Genomic DNA, 25,327 nt, shown 5'->3' with positions numbered 1-25,327 from the left:
ATTGCTCACCTCAGGTTTGGATTCTAACTCATCCGATAACATTGATTCAAGTGTCCGATTCCTGCAGCTGTCCTCAGCAAGGCACAGATTTTTTTTTTTTTAATTCAGAAAGAACAACACTCCCTGCTTATTCTCATATTTTCCTAAGTGTAAAACAGTGTGGCGGTCCTTCTGCAAGAAGCTGTGTTGCACAAATATTCAATTTAACCTAAAACAACAAAAAAGGAAATATAAAGAGATAGGAACCAAAAACCAAAAGCAAAGCAAAAAGAAGTGAGCAGATATCACATGTAACTGCAAAATATACTTTGAAGTACTTGGGAAACTCATTTACCCAGGTTGCTGCATTTCTGTTGTCATTGAGTCAGCAACATCCTAACACTGCAAAATTAACTTGCAAAGGCTATTTATCTCATTTTCACTGCAATAGCTCACCTTCAATGGAGAACTGTTTGTCCTGGAAACTGATGGGATCAACTGAAAATCACACAGAGCATGCAAGAAACAATTCCCAGATTGCAAAACAGTGGAATTATCCAAACTGGTGATGAAAGGCAACCATATACAAACAACCTGCCACCAGGAAACTTCTGCTTTTCCTGTCAAGATGTTACATTTCTGATTTTGTGAAAGGATGAACACAGGTAGGTTAGAAGTTATTTCACAATATTTCACAAATACCCATACAATGTTTCTTCCTTGGGCTACAAGGGAAAATGAGAACAAGTTTGTATCTATTTTTGCCTACTGGGAAAGCACTCAGACACTAGCCGTGGGGGAAGAAAGTGAACCACGTACAGTTCTTCCTTCCCTTCCGTCACAATTACAAATCTATTGAATATATCAAAAAATAACGAGAAAACTAGATCAGCTAAAAAAAAAAAAAACCACCCTAAAAGCCTTCCTGTAGTACTCCTGACAGCAAGCTGTGCAGCACAAGATACTCCGTACAGGAGCCTCACCTTCTGCCGCGAGGGGACAAGGTAATAAACACTGTGAAAGCAGAATAACTCAGGCCAACGCATGCAAGCCAGGGCTCGTGAATATTCCCGCTTGTTCACCCGTTGCCCCCTTTCAGCCCGCACTCGGGAGGGCGGGCCCCGAGCGACCCACGGGGACGCGAGCCGGAGCTGCCAGGCCCGGCTGCCCACGGCCCGGCGGGCCCCGGCCGGGGCCCTGTGGGGGGAGAGAGGGAGACCCCGGCGCCGCGGGGCAGGGCGGAGCGCCGAGCCCCGGCCAGGGCCGCGCCCCTCCCCCGCGGGGCAGGTGCGCCACCCCGCCCCCCCGCGGGGGCCGCTCCGTCGCCGTGAGGGGCGGCCCCCGGCGGTGAGGAGGGCCGGGCCGCCTGCCCCCCCTCCCCGGCCCGCTGCGCTCCCCTGCGCCGCGGAGGGCGGCGAGTCCTGGAGGAGCGCCCCGGCCCCCGCCTCCCCCCGCCCGCCTTACCGGCATCTCAGCCGCCCGGATGTGACGGAGCCCCCAAGCGGAAATGCCGCGGCTGGGGGGAGGGCGCTTCTCCTCAGCTCAGCTCGATGGTGAGCGCTGGCAGGAGCGCCGCTTCCGCCCGCCGACGGGGCTCAGCGGCGGCTGCGCAGTGTCCCTGTCCCCACCCTTCCCCCCGCCTCACCGTGTGCCCGTGCCCCGCAGCGCCGTCTCCCTGGGGGGCTCCCCCCCGGCCTTCCTGAGGAGCCTCTGCGGGGACGGGCGTTGCCCCGCGCGAGGGGGTTTCTTGCTCCTTCTCTCAGCCCCGAAAGACGGAGCAGTAACAGCTCGGTGCTTGGGTTTTCCCCGGTTCCATCGGGATCGTTACCAGGACAGCAGGGTTCAGCTGCGGCCTGATTCCTCTTAAAATAACCTTTTGAGATAGAAGAATATTTTACAGGTGAAGGTTATGAGTTTACAGTTACTTGAGTAACTTAAGAGTGACTTGAAGTTTACAGTCAAGTTCTATGTCTAACTGGTGAACTCTTTTCTTCAACATATATCAACGCAAAAGACATTATTTCAGTTTGTTACAGCACATGTGGAAACACTGGTTTGTTTCCTACTAGTGCTTGGTTTGTGTTTCTGCTTTGCTCTGACTTGGTGTGTCTGTTCTAGCAGTTGGTGATGGAGAACAGTGCAGAGCAGCTCACTAATGACATGTACCAAGTTAGTAATTCCAGAAACATACATGCCTTAATGTACCTAAAACCCAAGATGGGACGGACTAATTTAAAAAGCTTGTTTTTATTCATTAGCCTTATCTTGGTATCTAGGTTAGCAGGACAGAGCTCCCAAAGCAGCGGGGTTGGCAGCCTCTGGTCTTGGCATTAGCTGCTGAACCGGTGACCTTCAGGTCCAGTAAACTTTAACTTGGTTATGGCGAGTCCATAGCTTTGGAGCCACACATGATTCCTGACTCCCATGCCAGAATGGCTACTCATGGGATGGTGCTGGTGCTGCTGAGCAGCGAGAATCCCTGGCAATATGGAAGTAACCCAAGTGGAGCTGTCAAGGCTGGCAATACCAGATTCCCCCGGGGCTCACCCCATTTTGATCCACGATGGGCTGTGCAAGAACCTGGGGTCACTTCCCAGGAAATGACTCTCATCTCCTGCCTGGGCACTGCTTTGGAATGGTTTCCTGTTTCAGCCCCTCCAAGATGTGCAGTATGGCTCCTCTGCTTTCCACAGCCACTTCAAAAATTTGATTTGCAGCTTAAAGATTCACAGTTACCCTCAGCTTTAAATGTTCAGTGAGTGGTTTCGTGGAGGGCTACGTGCCGGTGTCATACTGACAGCCTAGTGCTTCAGCAACAAGACCACTGACCAGCTACCTCCTGGAGCCACCCAGTAACTCCCGACAGTCTGCAAGCAAGTTAGAGGCACGTCTTTTTGAGCTGTTATCCCATCAACCTGCAGACACTGCATTAGTACTAACAAAAGCTTGCGCCGTGAAATCAACTCTCAGTCAAGCTGAAGCACGTTTCCTATGTCCAAGGCAGGGAAACCTGTGATTCAACACCCAGAATCGGCAGCCTCAGATTTGGTTGCCTCAGTGCCATACTGGCCATGCAGATGGATCGAATTGGGGAACCTCACAAAGTCTGGCACTTATCATGTCAGACCACTTGGCCATAGTTGTGACGACCCAAAGCTTTAGAAAGACCCATTTATTCACTCAAGCCTGCAAAACTGAAGGTAATAGTTCCCAAGATTGAGTATTTAAACATAGCCCTGATAAGCTGGAGCTGAGTAAATGACCATGCAACGGTCACAGTAAAAGACCATTTCACTGTGTTTATTATTACAGGCACAATCCCACATGTGCCGATCCAATACAATCCAACAAAGGCAACCAGAAATGCAGAACTACTAACTTCACAAGCCATTTTTTCTTGATGCCACTTTGGTAATCCCAGGGCACTGAATCCTAAAGCTTGATTCTGTTACATTAAGAAATTTAGTAATCTTGGAAACCCTTTGACTCATCGTCAGCCCAACAGTGTGGAATTGTTGAGTAGTAAGATACGGAGATCTGTAGGCGCATAAGTTCCTTTTGTTTGCATCCTTCTAGGTCAGGTGAGTTGGGCTGCTTCAGAGCTTGCATCTTGACTGCCTGGGGAATTCTGGTCTAATCTGACAGGGGAATCTGCAGTGGGAGTAGCACAATGCTTACCTGAGTTGTTTATGCAGGTCCAAATCACTCACGCAGGTGTGTGAAGCAGCACCGGTCCCTGAGGAGAGAAGAAGAGTCCACCTGGGAATTTCCTACAGTCTCACCTTCTCAATAACATCTGTCCCCTTCTCTCTCATCAAGGAGAAATAGATGACTCAGTCACATTTCCCCCATGACCAGATTCAAGAAAAGAGAAACGATGGGTTTTTCACCCCTGCTGCGAGACAGAGAAAATAGCTAGTCACAGAGTAAAGGGAGAGTGGTGTTTTAGATTTGGCTGTCGATAAATCTGTTTATAATGGGACCCTACTCTGCATGCAAAGAGCATCTTAGGCTTTCTCTTAGCACATCTTTTGTTCTTTCATGTGTACATTTCTGTACACCCAGATATAACATTGTTATATATCTTTATGTGCATTATTCCAGTAAGGTTTTTAAATTGTAAAACTTACATGTACAATTGCGATTAACATCACTTTGGTGTTCAGCCTTTGCAGCATCAGTACGTAACAGATTATTAAATTCTCTCAAAAGTCTGTATGCACAAGAGAAGTTACCTTTCCACACCTACAGCTGACGCTGGCACGGGTATTACAAAGCGGATGAGTTTTAAGAAACTGAGAGAACTAAGATTTGGAGCATTTCCTCATGTATCCCCTCAGGTTCGCCTCCGGTTCTGTCTCAACACCAGACTCTCCGCCGCGCTTCGTCTTTCTGCGTAGTCAGCGCGTTTCCCGTAGCGGCGGCTGGAACGCTGCTGAGGGAATGTCGCTGGCTGGAAGGCGTACGTGCGCCCAGATAGGGCCTCCACGCCGCCAAGACCCGACGGTCTTTTCAAGTTTTCTTAAACACAAGGCGCCAGGGGCAGGCGCGGCCGGCGGGGACCCCCGCGCGCCTCCCACAGAGACCGGCGGCGGCTCCGCCGGCTGCAGACCCTGCAGGGAAGCTGGCTCCGCCGCCTCGCCCCGGTCCCGGGCCTCCCGCCGCCGCACTGCGTTAGGGCTGGGGAAAGGGCGGGGGGGGGGGGCCGCGCTGCCGGGCCGGCCCCTCAGGGCGCCGCGCTGCTCGGGCACCCGGGCGCTCCCGGCCCGCTCGGCCGCGGCGCCGCGGGACTGGGGCGGAGGCACACAGCCCCTGCCGCGAGGTGCCGGGGGCTGCGCGGCTGGACGGGGTAGTGGGGCAGAGGCGGCCCTTCGCCGCCGGCACGGGAGGGTTAACGGCCAGCCCCCCTCGCGCAGGCGGTTGGGCCGGCTCCGCCTCCCATTCGACCGGTGGCACGTCCCACTCCCTCCCGGGCAACTCCTCCTCCCTCCGCCGCGGCGGCTCCCCTCGCCCCGCAGGAACAGAGCGGGGCGCCGGCGGGGTGTTCGTTCACACTCCCCCTCCGGGCTGGGTGGTAGGACCGACGCGGCGCCGCGCTGGGCGGGGGGGTCCGGCCCACCTCGCGCCCCTCCCTGCCGCGCTGGGCGGTGGTAGGGCCCCCGCTCCACCCCCCGTCCCCCCCCCCCGGCGGCGGCGCGGGTGGTGCGTCCCGGCAGCAGCCGCGTCCCGGCCGGCGCCCGCCCCCTCCGCCTTGTCATTGATGTTGTTGTTTTTGTCGCAGGAGCCGGAGGCGAGGCCGGGGCCGCCGCCGCCTGTGGCCGCCGCAGCAGCAGCAGCGGGGCTCGGGCCGGCGCCAGGCATGTCGGTGTGCGGGGAGGCGGTGGGCGCCGGCTCCCTGCCCAGCGAGCTGGTGGTCCACATCTTCTCCTTCCTGGCGGGCCCCGATCGGTTGCGGGCCTCGGCCGCCTGCTCGCACTGGCGGGAGTGCCTCTTCTACCCGGCCCTCTGGCCGCGCCTCCGCCTCAGCCTCCGCGTCTCGCCGGCCGAGCGCCCGCGCCTCGAGTTCCTCATGCGCAAGTGCGGCTGGTTCGTCCGTGAGCTCCGCGTACAGTTCGCCGCCGACAACTACCCCAGCGGCGGAGGGGGGGCGGCGGCGGCGGCGGCGGCGGGGAGCAGCGAGGGCGCCGCGGCGGCGTGCGACGGGGAGGCGCCGCCGCTCTGCCCGCGCTGGCTCGACCTGCTGAGGACCTACCTGGAGCTGGTGCTGTGCGTCCTGAGCAGCGTCCGCAACAACAGGTACCGCCGCCGGGCCGGGCCCGGGGCGGCGGGAGCGTGAGGGGAGGCGGCGGGGCAGGCGGGGCCCCGAGGCCCCCCCAGAGCCGCGCGGGCCGGGGTCCGGCCGTCCCGTCCGCTTCCGCGGGCGAGAGCGGCGTCCGCAGCCGGCACCGGCGCCTGTGGGTGACCCGCGCCGGCCGGTTCCTGCCGGGGCCGCGGCTCGGGAGCCCCGGGGCGGGGGGACCCGCGCAGCCGGCTCGGGCAGCCCGGTGGAGGTGTCCGCGGCTGCGTGGGGAACGGAACCGGAGGCGCGCTGCTTCGAGCTGCCTGATTTCTATCATCTGCTGTAGTTTGGTGGAGAGTATAAAGGCAGACGTTTATCTGGCAAGCGGCGAGTCAGTGTGCAGAACGCACATAGCTGCAAGAACAGAAACTTAGTGGCCCTTTTGAAGGATGGGGGAGCGCAGCTCAGCCGGAGCAAGAGAGGGCTGGGAGTTTGAGTTCGGTGCCTAACAAGGCACCTTTATCGCTTTAAAATGTAAGTCTTACTACGCGCAGGCTTTAGACCTCTTATGCATGATTGAAAAATAATTAATGTCAGGAGAAATTAGTAGGAGGGTTAAAATTACAGCACTGGTGTTTTTCTGGAGGGAGAGAGATGGAGTACTGCCCCAATAAAATACTTTGACCTTTCCAGCTATTTGAGTTTTCACCGTTGAAAAGCAGAGCTTTCATGCCAGCTCTCGTGTTACCTGCTAAATAGATTTGACTCGGTTTTAACGAGGAGGAGGGTTTTACGTTTGTTTATTGAAAAAATATTTCAGACATAGCACTTTCTTGACCGAGTTGTATTTAAATGATAGAAATCTCTTCCTGTGGTTTGGACTTCAGATGTGTTTAGATCCTGCTTTTTCACATACTTACTTTGGCAGGTTAGATAATTTCCTCAGGTTGGAGTTCTTTAAAATGAAAATACTTGCATTCTCTTTACCGTGTGTGGGTGTGATCAAGATAAATATATTTTAAAAAAAGATAATAATCAGATATCCTAATATATGGCCTCTAGTCAGCACCTAGGACAGGAAAGCAAGGATATTACAGTTAGGTTATGATGTGTTTGGAAAGCCATGCAGATTTTAGGATAGGAAATGGTTGATATTATTTCCCCTCTGTGTGCATATAGCTTTGCCTACCAAGGAAAAAAAAAAAAAAGCAAGTATTTCAGGGTATTTTCAGGATGAATTAAACCTTGTAGGTAGCCTTTGGAAAACTGTCTGCAACTGAATCATGGTCTGGTCTCCGCCCCTCTTTGATTCTGGAGGGATTAGAGAGTAGTTTGAGGCCTTCCTTGCTTCTTTATTTTGAAGCAAGAGAACTTTAAATGTAATTCCTCGTTGGTTTGAGATGAATGCAAATGTGGTGTGTGAAGTCTCACTTTCAGTTCCTCTGCTCTGTTGTGCCCAGCAGGTACTTCCTGTGGTGCAACTGCGGTGGTTGAGAGTTACAAACCTTCTGAAGGCGGCTCCTTGGTCCCAGTTCACCTTTATCTTAATTTCTTTCTTGCCTTGTGAATCCTCGATGTGCAAATAATGATAATCTGTCTTGACGGGTCTTCTCTTGCTTTTAAGGAGCTTTCACTTAACTGTTGGAATCTTTGGGAAATCCAGCTGATGTCATCAGTGGAAAAAATGTTGAAGTGATGTTGGTGATATCTGATCTGAGACAAATATCACTACGTGGACTTGGAATTTTGAAATAAATAGTGTCTGCAGGAGATGTTGCCTGGGGGTTTTGTTGGAAAAACTGGAATGCTTCTTTTTTTCCTCTCTCTGTCTCACTAAAATATGAGGCTGTCAAATGCGTTGTGAGAAGGCTTTTGGTACTCTTTTTCTTTTGAAAAAGACTCATTCTCCATGGCCTTATCTGAAACTTGTACAAGGACATTTGCTTTCTAAAGTTCTTTTTACATATTCTGTATGTATGGTGTGGCTCAGGACTGCAGTAAAACACTATGTAGAAGTAGTTGTTTCCCTGGTACCTGTTCTCTGATTAGTGTAATTTTGGTGGTAAGCCCGAGGTAAAAAGTTACCAGCTTTGACAGGATTTTGCATTACTGTACTTTCTTGCTGTCTTCAAATCATTTGCATGCTGCTGTTTTGTTTTGAAATGAATAATGTATGACTGGGGAACACAGGGTACCTGGTTATTATAGCAGGCTTTTTTTAATGAGCATTTAAAAAATTGGGGGAGGGGGAGATTTACATTAAACACTTGACATTTTATTCAGATTTTCTTTCTGAATAGACTCCTTTTTTTTCCCTTGCACAGACAAGGTTTTTAGTTTATTTTGATTTATTTTTCTTCTTGCAAGGTAACTACCAGTAACTGATTAGTTTGCATGTAGAACACTGGTTTTTAGCTCTTTAGGAAGAGTTTTGAGATTGAAACGAGGTGGGAAGGAGCATTCACATATGCAAAATTGCTGCTTAGTTCTTACTGTGGCCGCATGTCTAAACCAGAGGTGGTGTCACCTGCCTGATGCTTAGCTTTGTCTAAGGAACGACTGCAGTCCAGTCACTTTATTGCTCTGCTTCTGTTTATTCATCTGTAACTTATGGGTAGTTAATAATTCCTTCTTGTGTTAGCTGTATGTCATTGTACATGGGATAACTATTGTAATTTCCAAAATAATGGAAACAGCAGTGTTTTTAACTTCTCCAGTGGCTGGATCACTGTAAATGCATTCCTTTTGGAAATAAGTTTAAAACAGGATGGTTCTTTCATAACGGCTGTCAGCCCTTATGATAGCTTTTTGGCAGAGAAGTTCAAAGAACTTCCATCTTATACTTCAGAACTGGAGAGGAAGAACTCTACTTTTGTGAAATGGTATGCTGTTTCTTAACTGTGTAATCTTGTTGTAGGCTTTTAAATCTATTATTAAACAATACAGTAGCAACCCCCCTTCTTGCAGGAAAAAAACCCAGTACTTTAGATGTCTCTAGAATTCTCGAGGATTTAAAATACCGCAGGACCTAAGAAAAGTAATAACTAGAAGTAATGCAATTTCTATATGCTCTCTTCTGTAGAGGAGAATGTTGTGTATTTTTGCTAATAAAAGCATTTTCTGTACAACATAAAATTGTTAATTTCTAAGCAAATCTGCAAGTTAAGTCTCTGAAAAAGTATTTTGGAGAGACGTCTGCTAATTCTGGTGAAATTAAGGAAATAATTACTTGTCCACAACTTTGTTTAACAACAACTGATAATATTCTGACAAGTATTACTGCGGGCAGGCAGTTATCATCCAAGAAGGTATGTTCTAGGTTAGTCTCCTATTTGAGGTAGAGCTCAAATTGTCATAAACTTTATTTTGTGGGCGGCAGCATATTACTCCCAGAATATTGCTTTAATAGTGCTGGGACCATGATGAGCTCTAAAAATCTATAATTTATTTAAGTAAAATGTACTAAAGTAGCATTTATAGTGATCTGTAACTTTTCCATGAACTATTATGTTTATGACAGTAAATGAAGCAAAATAACAAAGTGTGTTATTGTTTAAACAGTTGATGTTCTACTTCCTATTAAAAAAAGGGGGGGAGGGAGAGAGTGGGCATGATGTTCTGTAGCAGTATTGGGAGGGACGAGTTGTTTCTTAGTGGCTCTTACGAGATCCTAATAATCTGTGTCTTCTCAAATTGATCTTTCAAAACTAAGTTCTGGAAGGCATGTGGGAGGGCAACAAACTTTCTGTGAGTCATATCAGTGCATATAGCAGCTAATAAGCAACTGCTGATCATTCAGTAGGAGAAGTCTGTGTTCTTTTATGTAACTCTGAAATCGAAAAGAATGGTCTCTCCTCTAGTTGCTTACAGAGGAAGATAGGAAAGTAGTGATTTCCCTGCCCCCCCCCCCCCCCTTCCTCTGCAATATGTTAATTTCTGTGACTTGTTTGATCTTTGCTGTGGAAACAGAGATGCAGATTATAGTAAAACTGTGATATCTTGATTGTCCTGGTTAATTTTCTTCCTAGTAGCTGGTACAGTGCTGTGTTTTGGGTTTAGTATGAGCGAGCAGCTGTGTGGTGCTTAGTTGCCAGGTGGGGTTAAACCATGACACTTGGGGAAGTATGGTATTTGTCTTGGAGTTGCCAAAAACTGGTGAATCGCTCAAAACAGTAGACTGCATCTGTATTTGAGGTTTTCTAATGACTCTCTTCTGTTGGTCTGAGAAGGCAGCTGAAACTGGCAGAAACTGTTATAATACTACAATATGTGCCTTACCACTTTGTTCATGTTGAATGTAAGCAAGGCCATTTTGTTCTTTTTTCATTGAGTGTTCAAAAAGACTGACCAAAACTGAAGATGGAGCCTAGTAAGGATCTTACTGCTTTTAGTATGTTTTTTGAGCTAGTGGAAAAGAAATGGTTTAGAAATCCCCCAAAAGACATGTTTTTTCCCAGCTGTGTGTATGGGTAGTACGTAGGATTAAGATGCCATTATGACTTTTAGCAAAAGATGACAATTAACTTCTAAACAATTTTATTTAAATAGCAATCACTTTACTAGCTCTCTGAAATAAAGATGAGATGTAAGCTGAATGCCACAGAGATTGTATGACACTTCAAATAGCGGCAAAAATCTAATGTTGTGTTGAACTGTGATCAGAGTTGTTGATGGTAATAACTGTTGTGAATGGAAAAAATAATTGGATGTTTTCATTGCTTAAGTTTTGAGGCGGAGAACTTTTCTGTGCGTCTCTGTAGAGCATGAAATGGCAGTTGAATAGACGTAGTAAAAATGTGTGGGATACTAGTAAACAGGGTTTCACGTGTCCTGTAGTTCGATGGCTCTAAAATTAATACCTGCCTACAGTAGCATTCACTGGGGGTATGAGTAGCACAAAACAAGACCTGTGTGTGATATGAATATATGCAGGTGATTAAAAATTGTTCTGAAGATTGCATTTTGTGTTTTATCTCTCAGAATTAAGTCACTGAGATCAGAAGATAAAAGCTTAATTATAGCATTGGTTGTGAATGCTGCCTTCCCAGGTGGAGGTTTCTGCTGCTTTCCCTGTCATACCAGACTATCTCTTACAGCTTTTGAGGAAAGAAGAGCTCAAAATACTCTCGGTTGATGGTGCCAGTGTCTTCAGATTTCCCTGCCAAGCTTATTCTTCAGTTTGATCAGTCTTAGTTAGATTTATAAAATACTGAGCATGTGGTCAAGGCTCAGTTTATATTAATGCATCATCAGTACAGTAGCCCTGTATTTAAAAGACTAAATATTGATATAATTTCTGAAACAGCTGTAAAATCTAGGTATTTTGCTCCAGTATTTTTCTGACTCCATAAGAAGCTTGTGGATCTTGCTATTAAGTTGTTGTTCACCTATAGAAGAAAAGTAGCAGATGCAACAGTGGATAGATTTCAGGAAACTAGCGTAAGGTTATTGAATATAGGAACTTCAAAACAGGTAATTATGACTCGTGGTATATATCAGTTATGGGCTGCGATTCATACTTACTTAAGAAAATGTACAACTTGACTACTTGATACTCTCCCCTCCCCCCCTTGGTAGAATATCAGCTCGTACTGTGGAGGTAGTGAACTGGCACCAGAGCTTCCCTCCACTTTGAGCATTGTAATTGTATTTTCCTCAAAGCTGATCTGAAATATTAGCATGTGATTTGTAAGCCAGCAGAAATAAGGATTTATGTAACTCACTTCATTGTCAGCTACAGGTTAATTGGCATCTACTGTTTAAGATGAATTTAACTCATGTATCCATTTGTCATGAAACTGGGGTTTCTGCCATGTTAATTATCAAGTGCAGACTCGTCCTTGCATGTTAAGAGTAAATCAGCATGTATAAGTAAAATAAATGTTGACCTGAGACTTAGTCAGTTAAGAAAATAAGTCTTAAAAGTAAATGCCACACAGCTACTCTAAGTCTGCAGTCATTTTCATATCTCTTGCTTGATCTTTTTTAGGAATAGAAAAGATGCAAGTCAGAAAAATAAACTGTACTAGGGAAAGGAAAACTGACTGTCTAGCACACTGAGTCATGTCCAGCATAAATTTAGAGGTGGTTCTTTCAATTCTTTTAGGTATCTCTTCTAAAAATTAAAATAATATGTCATGGTGGACCACTAGTCCTCTTCTGGTCACTGACGAGAAATATCAGAACAGCTTCCCCCACTTTGATATAACAGGAATTAAACACTGCTTAAGGTGTGGGGAGCTTTTGCTTTTCCTGCCTGAGGTTTGTGTTGCCTCGATTGAGGCAGGTTTGGGCTCCCATTTGTAACCCAGCTGCAATATGTAAGTGCTCAGACAGGGTTGTTTGTGGTTGCATTCTACTTGGGCATTAAATGTTAAAAGGAATAGGTATTTGATATTTTCATCTGTGACACTTGACACACATGTTCCAAGGATTAAAAAGGGTATGGAAGCACTGCTAAAAGTTTTCTTTGTGGCACTGGCTTGCTGAAAATACTCCTGTGGTGACTGAAAACTGGCATTTGCTTTTACAGCTGGATTCGGCAGTTTGTGTAGTCCTCTTCCCCTTTATACTTCAGTCTCATTTGCTGTAGTTCCAGATCTGCCTGTATTCCAGGACAGTAGGATGTGTCCCAAAATAGACTGCATGTTCCGTGTAATAATGTGTTCTTATTGCCTGTGTTTGTCTTACCCAGAATGATTCCTCACAGTGTTTTAATTTTGTGTACAGATTCCTTTTTATTTTGTCATTTCATAGGAATCTCCAGAAGTTAAGTCTCTTTGGGGATATAAGCATTCTGCAGCAACATGGAAGTATATCAAATACATACCTCGGCAAGGTTGACCCTGATGGCAAGAAAATTAAGCAGTAAGTTATATTTGTAAATTGTCAAATACATTAAAGTAATAACAGATACCAGAACACAGATTTTCATGCCTGAAATACATGACTGAGAAAGCTTTAAGTTTTTTAATAGGATGAGAATCTAAATTTTTAAATTGAGATGATTTCTGTTCCTACTGTTTACATGAAGTAGTCTGTTTTTGTGGGTTTTTTTTTTTCCCTTCTCAGCAGGGTGAGAATCCTTTATTTCCTCTTTTCATTGTGTTCTAGAAACAATATTATGTTAATAGCATAAAAGGGGAGGAGGGATAGGGGGTGTTACCAGCACCTCTGCTATTGCTGAACATGAGAAAATTAGAAAAGGAAGTAATCTGTTGTATTTCACAAGAATTGAGGACATGTAGCAAGTAAACTTGAAAGAGAACATAAACACAAACAACTTACTTCAAGTTGCATCTCAAAACTAGGTTATGTATTTGCAGAATTCCTGGAAGATCATATCTCACAACGGGCTTGTTTAGTTCGGAAGTGTATTTTAGCTTGCCATAATTACATTACGGTACAGTCCTTGAATGCTTATAAATCAGAATAGCAAATTCTTCTTTGGAAAAGGTTTAATACAGTGTAAAAAGCTACTGATTTATGGAATGAATTACCACAGAGGGAGTGATGCTAAGTTAACTATTTTAGCACTTCTGCTAGAACTTTCCATATAGATAAAACCTGGTGAATACCATTGTTTCAGTTTGTGTCAGTTTAAACATCTTTCTCTCAGTAGCTTGGGAGTGGAGTAAGTACAGCCATTCTAGATCTTTACTGTTATTTTTTAGAGTGGTTTTAGAACTAGTCTAGGTTTATTATCAGATGTATGTGAACACAACCATCGAGCTAAATGTTTGGTCCTGACTTAAATTTGCAAAACAGTGGAAATATAGATGTGTGTCACATACTGTGTTTTTGTCATCCATTATCCTTAGCATGCAGAATTTAGAGCAATTTGGGATTCTATTTATATGTACTATACTGCTGTATGCAGGTAAAAGGCTGGTTTGATAAAAGCTCCTTTGTTTCATATCCTTTGTTGTGAAAATATAAATATATAATCAAATCTTTGCCAGGGGGCTTGGAGAGAGCCACCTAAGCTGAGTGTATGGTTAAACATTTCTTCAAACAAATAACAAAATTAAGTATGCACGTTTCAGAGCCATAAACCATTCAAAACTCATTATCTAATTTGAGGTTAATACTGACCTTTGCATATTTTGGAATGAGCAAATAAATGCAACCTCTTGTTTGGTTATTTTTTTTGGTGGGTTTTTTTGCAGAATAAAACAATGTATTTGGGACCTGCTAGTCATTTTCTAAATTAAAGGAAAGCTGGCAGTATTTTATTTGGTGTTCTCAAGTTCATCAGCACTAGCAGCAGATTTACTTCAGGAAGTAAACCTTTATGGCTTCTTAGTCTTGTCTTTTGCACTTAGGGTTTGCATCAGTTAACTGATAACTAACACTGAAAGAGATTGAGCACCCTTTGGAGACAGCATTATTGATAGTTGAGAATTTTTGGAACCCGTATGGTGATAAACCTTAGTAGCTGTTTCAGGAACTTCTGCAATTAAAGCAGCTGGGGAAGAAAACATGACACTTCCTTAAGTCCGTAGCGTTGAGCTGGGTGTAGCAGATTGTGGGTGAAATCTCAGCTAGCACAGAACCGTTAGGATGCTTTCCCAGGTTAAGACTAAGGGTTGTTCTGAGGGAGAGGAGGCTTTCGATGGTGTTTTCAAAATTGTGCTTTTGCAGGGTTTGTAATGCTTGTTCTTTTTCTGTATAGCATATGTGTCCCTGGTTCTTTCTAAAATTCTCTTTACAACTTAGTTCATTACTGTTGGGACGCTCAGGGTAAGCAGTACATTTGTCTTGAGTTGAACAAAGGGTAGTTGTTCTAAAATTTTGGCTTTCTGAAATCTTCTTCCCATGATTGATCCGTGTGGTTCAGATAGTTTGGTTTCCAAAAGAACCAGTTTAGTCTCTGTTACTAAACAAAACATAATGATTGATAGTCTTTAATTAAACAAATGGGCTCCATGTGGACCTTAGTAATATGTTTGTTTCCTGTCCAGGGCCATCAATGTGCTTCAGTACTGGTCAGGACTGGTTTTTGGGCTTAAACAGTAACTCAGACTGTCTAACCAGGCTTTGGTCTGTCCTCTGGCTGAAAGTGCCATTTAAGGCATTAATTATGAAAGTAATTTATTTTGAGATTTTTATTTTTTATATAGTTTGCTTCAGTATGATCACTGGTAGGTTTCAGGTTGGTGGTGAACATCCCATAATTGCTGCTCAGAGGGAGCAAAGCGGACTGATTAAGTACACTCGTTGAGGCATCACTAGGTTACGTTGCTGAGCTCTGCTTATATTCTGTGTTATGCTTACTAAACTATGTTTAAACTTCAGCTTTATAACCGAGCTTTAAGATAACCATGTGTAAGTTAGGATAAATATTGTACTACATGCTAGGCAATTGAAGTAAAAGTTCATTTTATAATCAAGTAGGTGTTAATTCACAAGAATACACTTAATGTATCTAAATTTCTAGAAGACAGTTCAAACTGTTTTTGCAAACTCCAGTTAGATGCAGTCTGTTTATGAAAAATAGGATGTGCATAAGAATTTGCAGGGGAGGAAAGAGCCCTGTTAGGGTGTTTGAAAAATTTATTTGAAATATATTTAAACTAATGGCATGTGGTTTATATTGTGCTTCCTGTCTGGCATTATATAAATCAGGTATTAAAAACAATCCAAAAGTGATCACTATTAAATATTCTCTATTTACATGTTTGATCTCTTTTTATTAAATCGGTAAAGAAGCGGGCGAAGGTGGCTGGAAAGTTTTCTTAGGACCCAGTGGGTTGGTAGACTATCAGCACAAATCTGAATACCTGTATAAATACTTTGGCGCTTGCAGTGAAAAGTTGATGTGTAGATACTGATTTAGTGCTGTGTCTCTTGTTAAAAGTTACTTAGTACAATTCCCACAGGGGAGAAAACCCACCCTACAGCTGCAGAGTTCGATATCATATTTCTTTTCATGAAGTTGTGCGAGTACTAGAACAGTACTCTTCCAAGCTTAGATGTTTGAGTTGTACTAGAAAGCACAATTTAAACAGATTTTTAGTGCAGTGAGGTAAATAGATAGTAGTATTCTACCGAGTATCTCAAAATTGATTTGTCATCTTTTCAATTGTTCTGTAAAATATTACAAACACTATCAAGATTGACTAATTTGACTATTACAAAATAAATTCTAGCTTTGCTGCAACCATTATAGCACCTTTCGTGGATGTGTATGATGAGAGGGGAGAGGGAAGAATCTTTGTTCATTGGAAGAAATTAGATAGGTTCCTGTGGTAGAACCTTTTTCTTTGGGAGATTGGCAGTGAATCTACCTTCAGTTTAAGCATTGGCAGGAATAGTTATGAAACAAACACTGCCAGGATCAAACAGGGCTCGTCTGAACTGTAAAAGAACGTAGGAATAAAAGCGCAAACCTACACTATCCGTGACTCTTGACCTGTTGTTTAAAACTGTGTTTAATTTGTGATGCAGTTGCCAGTCCTCAGTTTAAAAAAAAAAAATATTCAGAGAAGATCTGGAAGAACTGAAGTCTTTAAACTTGATGACTGTACTAGGCAAAACCTTGGGAACTATTCTGAGGTATATAATAGATAAATACAAGAACCACACCAACTCTTCCACTTGCAAAGAGAAGTCAGGCCTTGCAAACCCAGTACACTCTTAGGAGAAGGACAAAAGCAAGTGCAGGCAAGGGAGAGGATGAATAAGGATTTGCAAAGGGAGACCATGAATAAAGATTGATCTTTTAACTTTCTTACAATGAAGGATTATGGGTCATCGAAGGTAGTAGGTAGCAGGTTCAGAGCGAGCAAGAAGAGGGGGGGAATCGCACTGCAGAGTTCTTTATTATTGGATGTTACAGTTGCTAAGAGCTTACTTGGCTCAAAGAGGAGCCTGGATAAATTTGTAGAAGTGAGGTCCCTGAGGGTTACTAAATACAGAAAGCCATCTCTGGCTCAGGAGGTCCAAGTTACAAATTTTTGGAAACTAAGGAGATATTTGAGAAATATCCCTCTGTGCTTTCCTTGTTCTGTTGCACTTCTTAAGGTGTTAGTATTTCTCTGCTGTCAGTCAGGATACCGGGCTAAATAAGCCTTTAATTTTGTCTGGACATTATCTCGGCTAGAGACACATGGATGAGAATAGTAACTTGCAAGGCTGTTCTGCTTACATGTATAAAATACACGATGCTCATAACAATAAAGGAAAAAGTATTCTGTGCAAAACATTACCTGATTTGAGGCACAAAGTTTTCTGCTCCTTTTGTACTGGAGGTGTTTACATCTTACTTCTTGGCATTTCATGGAACTGTCATAGCCTGGCTTAACTGCTTCCCTTAAATGTTGATCTTTCCTTCTGACTGACCAGGGTATGAGATCAAACTCTCATCTACACGTGCCCTAGAATGTATATGCTCAAAGAACACTTGTCATTTAGGCAGGAGGACTCTTTGGGGCCTTAGCAGCTGTGGGATGAAGACTGGAAAAATAATTATTTGGAGAAAGTTTGTAGAGTTTGACTGTACTGTTTGAATTTAGTATTAAAAATCTTATTTTAAAATACTTCTGTTGCCTTCTCGAATTAAATAGCTAACTTAACATTGCTTCATTAAAAAAATGAAGGGGTGAGAGAGACAGGATGCAGCAGAATAAGTGCGTAATAATCATGCAGCCTAGTAAATGGCATGAGGATCTGGCACTGGTAATCCGAGATTAAAATGTTACCAGGTCCAAGTTATGTTGGTAAAACTTGAACCTGTTGACACTTGAAAATCCAGTTAGCTGTACATTCAGAATTATTTAAAGGATCTACTTTATATACTTTTATTATAATTTATACTTTTATATACTTTTAGTATGTTTATACTTTGCCCTTTAATGAGGCAAAGTTAAGCAGGTGGTTTCAGATCATTCTAACTTATGCTGAAGGTCAGGTTTCTGCAACCTTTTATTGAAAATGACTTTTTTTTTCCATAATGAATTTGCAGTTCTGGAGAGGTTAGCAAATATGAAAAGCTGTTTTAAAAAACAAGAACTGTGTTTTAAAAGCATTACAGGTTTTCTTATTTGCATAACCTTAAAATGTATGTGGGAGGGTGTTAAATACGTGCTGAGAAATACATGAAATGAAGGTTCATAGTGTGCCACTGTTTTTGAAAGACAAAGTATGTAATTTTTCTCAAGATACTTTACAATTTTAACCTTTTAAATGCAGTGAATATTAAATTGCTGTGGGAGGTCCGCAGAGTCAGGTTCTAACATTTGTTGTTCACAAGAACCATAATATAGCACCTTTCTGCAAAATACAGCCATAAATGAAAGAAGAATAATTCTCGAATTAAAAAAAATGGAATGGTATGCAGTTGGTAAGACTAAACCATGTTTAATAGGATCATTGTCTGTTTTGTTTACTTGCAGAATACAACAACTGTTTGAAGAGATATTAGGCAATAGCAGGCAATTGAAATGGCTGTCTTGTGGGTTTATGCTGCAAATAGTAACTCCCACATCATTGTCCTCCTTATCAAACCCCATAGCCAACACCATGGAACATCTGAGCTTATTGGACAACCACATCCCTGGTAATACCACTCTTATCACTGCGGTTGAATTGGAGCGCTTTGTGAATCTGCGTTCGCTCGCTTTGGATTTCTGTGATTTTACAGCTGAAATGGCAAGAGTCCTGGCTGACAGCAACCATGTGCCTTTGCATCGACTGTCCCTCCTGGTCCACAGTGTTTCCATAATGCACAAGTCATTGGACAGTATGCCAGAAGATGAGAATTGGAAGGCGCTGACTCGCAACAGCACTAATCTTCGGGTCTATATAATGGCTTTTGATGTCAAGAGTGATGATATGTTAAGGATTCTTAAGCCCAGTATCCCCCTAGAGAGGATTCATTTTGACAGCTACATCACTTGTGTTTCAGGGGCTGTTGTTGACCTCATATCCAGGCAGTATGACAAGTTCCTCACTCATTTTATACTAATGAATGATGTGATAGATATGTCTGGCTTCCCAGATCTTAGCGACAACCGGAATGAAGATCCACTTGTCTTATTAGCCTGGAGGTGCACAAGACTGTCTCTCCTAGCTGTTCATGGTAGGTAATACATTGCATGGGCATAGTATGTGACTTTGAAATACTTAAAACACATCAGCCTTTCTAATTGTAATGTGTTTTACTGGAGTGATGTTTGAAAGTCTGCTGCACAGTTGCTAGACACACTGTTGTACCTTATACTGGTATTTTTGTGTTTGAAAAAATGGTGGTTGTTGTGTATGAGTTCTAAACATACTTGTAGCTTACTAACTTCTATTGAGAAGTCACACAGGATTTTGTTAGACTGCTCACAGAAATGAGGATAACTAAGAACTGAGCATTCCAGGAGGCTTATCCTGAAAGTTGTGTGCACTGTGCAGGTTCCACCAAGTGGCTGGTTATGTGAATGTGAACACTGGAAACATTTGCTGTTTTGCTGTGAGCTCATGCTGGCAAGATTAGGTGATAGATGATTGTGCTTCCTGTTGTAAATAAGATGGGTTAAGTGCCCCAAGGCTGAGGGGAGGGCAGTTTGGTAAGACTTTGCCAGCAGATGAAGGCTGAAAAATATAATGTGGAGGAGGTTGCCTCGCTGAGTGTATTGGTTTCACCAGTAATACCAGAGGTAGGTTTATCCCACCTATTTATTTGCCAAATAATTGCAAATTTAAAAAAAAGCATGCATTTGTATTCAGCTCTGTCATCAGTACAGTACTTGCTAGAAGTTAACAGTTGTCTGGCAAATTTTAAGGCACCTGCAACTGAAATATTACAGAATAGTTCTTCTTGTGCTGGAATCAGCCTCCCAAGACCAAGCTTGCCAATGCATGAAGGAGTTAAGTGATGACTCTGTATTGTGTTGCATAAGAATGAATGAATTTCCTCAGATTGCTTGGAGGAGTAAATCTCTAGTCATACAGCACAAACAGGAGAGACCTTTGGCAGTGAAGGTTGTACATCCAGATTTCAGTTCATTGAAGTCAGAAGGTCCTGTTGTATTTGCTAGAAAAAGTTTTTCCACTGTCTTCTAGTGAAAAATCATTGGGGGGTGGGGGATATCAATTCAGCTGTCTCTCCTTTATAGTTTCCAGGTCTGCAGATTTTGGATACTGGTACATGACCTTACCACTCTAAATGTGGATTTTAGCAGTTTCTTTTAATGTTTGAATACAAGCTTGAGGACCTTTTAAGAAAAAATTAAAAAAAAAAGAAAGTCACCTTAAATTATCCTCCTACTACAGGGAAGTCCTGTAATATATTATCTAAACTTAAAAAGATGGTAAGATACCTGAACATAAGCTAGTGTAAGTGTCATTTAATATCGGTGCATGTCTGTTCAATAGAAGGTATTAATCTGTGCAGAGCATTGGGAAAGCAAATGCCTTCTACAGTTCTGTGTAGTGAATGGTTGTTGCATCTTCTTTCTTTGGACAGATGCTGTGTATACCTGGGGGAGAGAATGGCCAAGTATCATGCTTGCTCTGATGCTGGGATTCAGATTCTTTCCCCTTCTTTTCTCCCCTCCTTGTAGCAGAAGCCAACTAAGCTGCTTATAAATGCCTCCTGATCTTGTTTTAAGCTGTGAATATGATTCTCTGGTACTATAGCGTAAGCATCTTTCTTCTGGAGTAGCAACTGTGAGAAGAGCATGACTAGGAAGAAAGATTAGAATGCTGTGATGCTTCAGTACAGCGTCTTAGCCTCATGCTTGTATTTTCTGAGGTTTGCCAAATAATGGTTTCTAGCTCCACTTGTCACATTCTTCATGAAACTATCTAGCTTCCTTCAGGAAAAAAACGGCGGCTTTGTTCAAGCTGCCACAATTTGTTTTATTTGTAAGTGCACAGGTTTCTCCTTCTCCTGAAGTGATTCTTCTTCAGTTTCCAATACTTCTCAGAGGTTTTTGCTTTTCACTCTTTTGCTATTAGTTTGCTCTGAAAAAGGCTTTAATTTACATAGTTTTGGCTACCACTTGTCACTGACCAAAAGAGGAGGGGGAAAACATACCCTAAGGACACTCTTTTCCTTGGGTGCCTCAAGATTCTCTTCTGTCTTTTGTGGGAAGTCATACCATCTTTCCACCAAGGTAGCATCTTCAGGAGCAGAGGAAAGCTGATTGAAGGATGTTAAATATATTCTTGCGGAATGAAGGGTGTGAAGAGTGTGTGGTCATTTGAGATGAGATGGGGACAGTAGGATAGTCAGAGTGGTGTGGTGTGGCACTGTGAATAAAAAGCACAGCCCATGTATGGGGTCTGCAGCCTTTTTTTTCTTTCCCCTCCTTCCCTTTTGCTTAAGAGAAGGACACTTCGTATGGATTTTCAAGACTTTGGTTGTAAACATACTGTGTTACCTATGAAATTCTCAGTTTTATTCTGTCCATGAACAAAGCTAAAGCTGGAATTTTTACTAGCAAGGAGAAACAAATTATGGTGCTGCCTGTGGTGAATTTGTTGTTCAGTGATACTTGTGGTGAAGTGATCATTCCCTGTTACCTCTGAATACTTCAGCTGGGCAGAGGCTTTTTGACTGCTTGAAGGTTACTGAGAAGCTTCAGGCAAAACTTTTGAGAGTTAATTTAAAATGAGATTAAATTGAGAATAAGATGGTTGTTCCAGAGCATAGAGGATCTGACCATGAAAAGTTATAGCAAAGCCCATATACCTGAACCACAAGAATGGTACAAGGGACTTCACTGCAGTTGTTGCCTTTATTCTTGTGCTTTCTGTCAAGGATTTCTTTATTAAGTTCCTTCATGATCAAGAAAACTGGAAGGAGTTGTGAGCTCCTTTAAGTCCTAATAGGGGAGTGTCATTGTAGAGGTGGAATTTTCCATTTGGTTTAATGTCCTACATACAGCCTTATTGACAGCTTCATCTTCTGTGGACAGTTGTGCCGGAGGTGAAGTATCAGCAGATGAAAATTGTGGGAATTCATGCATTCCTAATGGTTAATATACCAGAAATGAGTCATACAGATGTGTGCAGGCTTCTTTGTTGAAAACCGATCCTAAGCAACATATTTACAGGAAACCTTAGAGGCAAACAGTAGGACAAAGTAAAAGAAAACAGAGAGAAAAATTCTCCTTTGTTACTTTGACATTAGTTTTCTTAATTCTTTAGCTAGCTGTCTTATTTTGATATGTTAAGATGTAGAGCATGTTAACTGCATTGCTGAAGACCAAACCAGAGTTAGTTTTTATTTCTCAGCAGCTTAACTTTCCCAGGTCAGATACTGTGCAGATGGCAGCTTTACTTGGTGTCTAAGTGGGCATCTCACCTTTAGCACCCGTGAGAATGAGGATGAAGGCAGAAATGAGTCTTTACTTTTGCAGTGGAAGGGCCGGCTTGGCAGAGCTCCCAAAAAGGGAAGTTCCCAGATCATCTGTGGTTTGCATCTGGTTATGGAGGAGCTCAGTGTTTGCCTTAGCCAGGGTACAGAAAACTAACAAGTAACTGAGGAGTAGGTGGTTTTAAAGAGGGATGCCAACATACACTAATGGGAAGAGAGGGAAGCTTTGTCATTACGTTTAATCTCAGATAGAATAACAAGAGATTGTAGATATTTTTTTTTATATATATACTGGTGTGACCTATTTCCTGGAGAGACTTCTGGGTTGTGTGTATTGGGTTTTGTTGGTTGGTTGGTTTTGGTTTTGTTTTTTGTTTTTTGTTTTGGGTGGTTTGTTTTTTTTTAAGTCAACTGCTAATGCAACAAAAGCAAACTTCAGATTTTTTTCTCGCACAAGCAGTTTTAAAAGAGTTCTTTCATACATTTGCTTAAAATAATTGATTACTTGCTTTTTTCATTCTATTTATTTATACTATGAAGTAGATCACAGGAGGTTTGAAATTGTAGATATAACTTATTTTGGAGTAAATAAGTCCACTTTTCTCAAATGGTGAAAAAATTAGATGCAGAAAAGCTTGGGCAAATGACCTGAAATATTTTTTGATACTTCCTTATTCAGAATATCAAATGGGACTTTACCACTTGCAACCAAAAAAACCCCTACTGTAGGGGGATTCTGCCAGATGGAAGATGGCAGAATAGTTTGGGAAGGATGTTGAGATGCTCTGGTATTAAGTTCTTCAGTAAAAAAAAACCTTGTAGCAAAATGACGGAGCAACTTTCTTTTTCTTTCCCCCTAGGTTACACAGTTTGGGCTCATAATCTTATAGCAATTGCTCGTCTTCGTGGCTCTGACCTGAAAGTTCTGGAAGTCACAGAAGAAAGCATTGATTTCGACCAAGGAGAACTGGCTGATCAGGATGTGGATCCAGTACACAATCTCATTGAGCAAGTATCTCTCGGATTGGGTCGACCTTGGCACGCAGTCATGGACATAGAACTGCTCAGTGTCTTCACTGAGCCAACCCGTCACTTCTACAGAGAGATGCAGAGCTTCAGTGAAGGCATTTAGCTCCTTATTTACAATTCCTGTGGTTACATATGCAAGTAGGGTCCTATTATGTTTTTTCAGTAGCGTGAATTAACCCCTTTTGTGCTGTGTTTAATCAGTATTAGCTATATAGAATTATATATGTGTATTCTACTTCTTGATCAAAGAACGTAGTCGGGTATTGGTTTAGAAGCTGAAAGTGGCAGTGTTTAGGGTTTTCACGGTTAATGGACTTGTCTACCAAACCTTACAGAGATACAGCCAAAGGCTGTCTGAGGTTGCCGGCTAACTTTACTTTTATTGAGTAACTGCATTTTGAATGATTTTACTGTTATATCGGAGTTCTCTGCTCAGGAGCCAACTCTTTTTTTAATACCCATATCCCCAGCCCAGTGGATTTCTATGCTGTCATTGTGTGCTTAATCTGGTAGCATGCTACTTAATAGGCTTAAGGGAAGAGAAGTCTATCCAGGGCTGTTCATTGTAAGACTCTCACCTTGCTTTATTTCACGTGCAGATTCTGAAGCATGACTTCACTACCATTCTCAGCTTTTCTTGGCTGTTAAGCAGTGGTGTGAAACACTAGCCATTCAGGTACCTGCACTAAGAGATTCACTCCATAAGTCTTTTGGATTCTTTGCAAACTCCTCCATGTTTATTCTCCTGTTGTGTCATCTTCCTTAAAAGTTAGCTTTGGGCCAAAGTTTAAAAGAGAAAAGCAAGAATGTGGACTCCGATGAGGTAAAAACATAACAGTGAAGACTTCAGTACAAAGGTATACACCTGCAAACAAACATTAGTCGTGAAATCCCTAGCAACCAAGTCACTGGATTTTCTCTGTCAGCGCCTGTGTCAGCTGCCAAAGAATAGATTAAAAACGAAGAAGTGCCCACATGCTGGCAGGGGCAGGCCAACTTTTGGCCAGCCAGATACTGCTAGATTGTAATATATAAGGTCGAATTTCGACCTGTGGTACACAGCTGTGCTGTGGCTCAGTCAGCAACCTCAGAACTCTTAACAAACATGCACCTGTTTCACTGTGAATAGTGAATGTAAAGGAAGGAAAGGAAACAAATACAAAGCTTGTTCTATCACAGGTATGAGCTGCTATGATGCATGAAGAACATTCCATGAAGTATGTTTTAAAATCTTGTTATATCTGAGAGGCTTTAAAAGCCGATTTAACTGTTTCAGGGCAACCGCGGTACAGACGTGGTCTCTGTGAGACTTCCACCTGACCCCAGTTTTAAGTGGTACGAATGTTGTGCATTTAATGTTTAAAGGACAGTCTGCAATAATAAAGTAAGTGGCCAACGTGGGTGCCCAGCAGTGCTGAGACCTGGCTGCTATATTGTAAGCTTTGGAAAACACAATTTATGCAACAGATGTCCAGATATGATTCTATTTATGGAAAAAGTTTATATGTGTTTTACAAATGGTTTTACCATCTTATATTAAAATGACCTTTTGACAGGTGTGCGCTGTTTTGTCTCCAGTGAGCACATACCATGCGGATTTTATATGTACATCAGTAGAGTGAATCCACTGGCACAGTGTGTGTATATGCCAGATGTGGTGAGATTTTATCTTATAAATGTGATCAGATAAAAAAAAACTCCTGACAGAAAATGTAAGGAAACCAGCTGAATGTTTGAATTGATGACTGATGTTGTATGGTTTATGTTAAATGTATATTCTTTTAATCAATGAATAAAGCATTAAAAATTGATCGCTGTATAAAATATTTTATTGTATCAGCATGAAGATTTTTTTAGAATTAAAATGCAACATCGTTCATAAACTGTGTATAACTGGTAGCTCCCATTGTGTTTAGGTCAACAAAAGAGTCTAAGTCGTAATTTTTAAAAATTTGGCTGAATTTTGTCAACATTTTGGGGAGGGGGTGGAGGAAGGGGAAGGATGCTTTGCTAAAGATCAGACTATCAGACCAGTTAGCACAAACAGTATATCATGATATGACTTATTAGACTGATACAGTAAACTGTGGATTGTAGAATATAGAAGACTATTTTTGAGAAATTCCTGCATCCATTGCAATTGCTTAAATCAAAATCTAATGTGCTCAAGAAAAATGTGTAGTACTTCTTTGGTGTCCCACTATTAAATAGATTATGAATACCTGCAA

General features: G+C 42.7%; 2 protein-coding genes across 11 annotated transcripts in view; one reads left to right on the top strand and one right to left on the bottom strand.

Annotated features, from left to right (window-relative positions):
- The window catches only part of ZNF410 (zinc finger protein 410), a 22,323-nt gene extending 17,648 nt beyond the window's left edge, over positions 1–4,675 (bottom strand). The window contains exons 1-5 of one of the 8 annotated variants that reach the window (XM_074824701.1): positions 4,215–4,675; positions 3,658–3,715; positions 1,625–1,852; positions 892–993; positions 10–208 (exon numbers count right to left, since the gene is read on the bottom strand). In XM_074824701.1, coding sequence (XP_074680802.1) covers positions 10–42 — 33 coding nt within the window. In that variant the 5' untranslated portion in view covers positions 43–208; positions 892–993; positions 1,625–1,852; positions 3,658–3,715; positions 4,215–4,675. The other 7 variants (XM_074824697.1, XM_074824702.1, XM_074824700.1 and 4 more) reach the window with 7 other exon arrangements.
- On the top strand, positions 4,660–25,327 carry FBXO33 (F-box protein 33). Of its 3 annotated transcripts, none has more exons than XM_074824694.1 (5): positions 4,660–5,053; positions 5,261–5,775; positions 12,515–12,625; positions 18,154–18,839; positions 22,931–25,327. In XM_074824694.1, the coding sequence occupies exons 2-5, from the start codon at positions 5,339–5,341 to the stop codon at positions 23,200–23,202; spliced, it is 1,506 nt and encodes a 501-aa protein (XP_074680795.1). In that variant the 5' UTR covers positions 4,660–5,053; positions 5,261–5,338; the 3' UTR covers positions 23,203–25,327. The 3 variants fall into 3 exon arrangements, with proteins under 3 accessions (XP_074680795.1, XP_074680794.1, XP_074680793.1); XM_074824693.1 differs by having other exon boundaries at positions 4,991–5,129; XM_074824692.1 differs by lacking the exon at positions 4,660–5,053 and having other exon boundaries at positions 5,179–5,775.

The sequence above is a fragment of the Strix aluco genome, chromosome 4, assembly GCF_031877795.1.
Source record: "Strix aluco isolate bStrAlu1 chromosome 4, bStrAlu1.hap1, whole genome shotgun sequence".
Classification (NCBI taxonomy): domain Eukaryota; kingdom Metazoa; phylum Chordata; class Aves; order Strigiformes; family Strigidae; genus Strix; species Strix aluco.
This window is presented reverse-complemented; position numbering and strand designations above follow the sequence as displayed.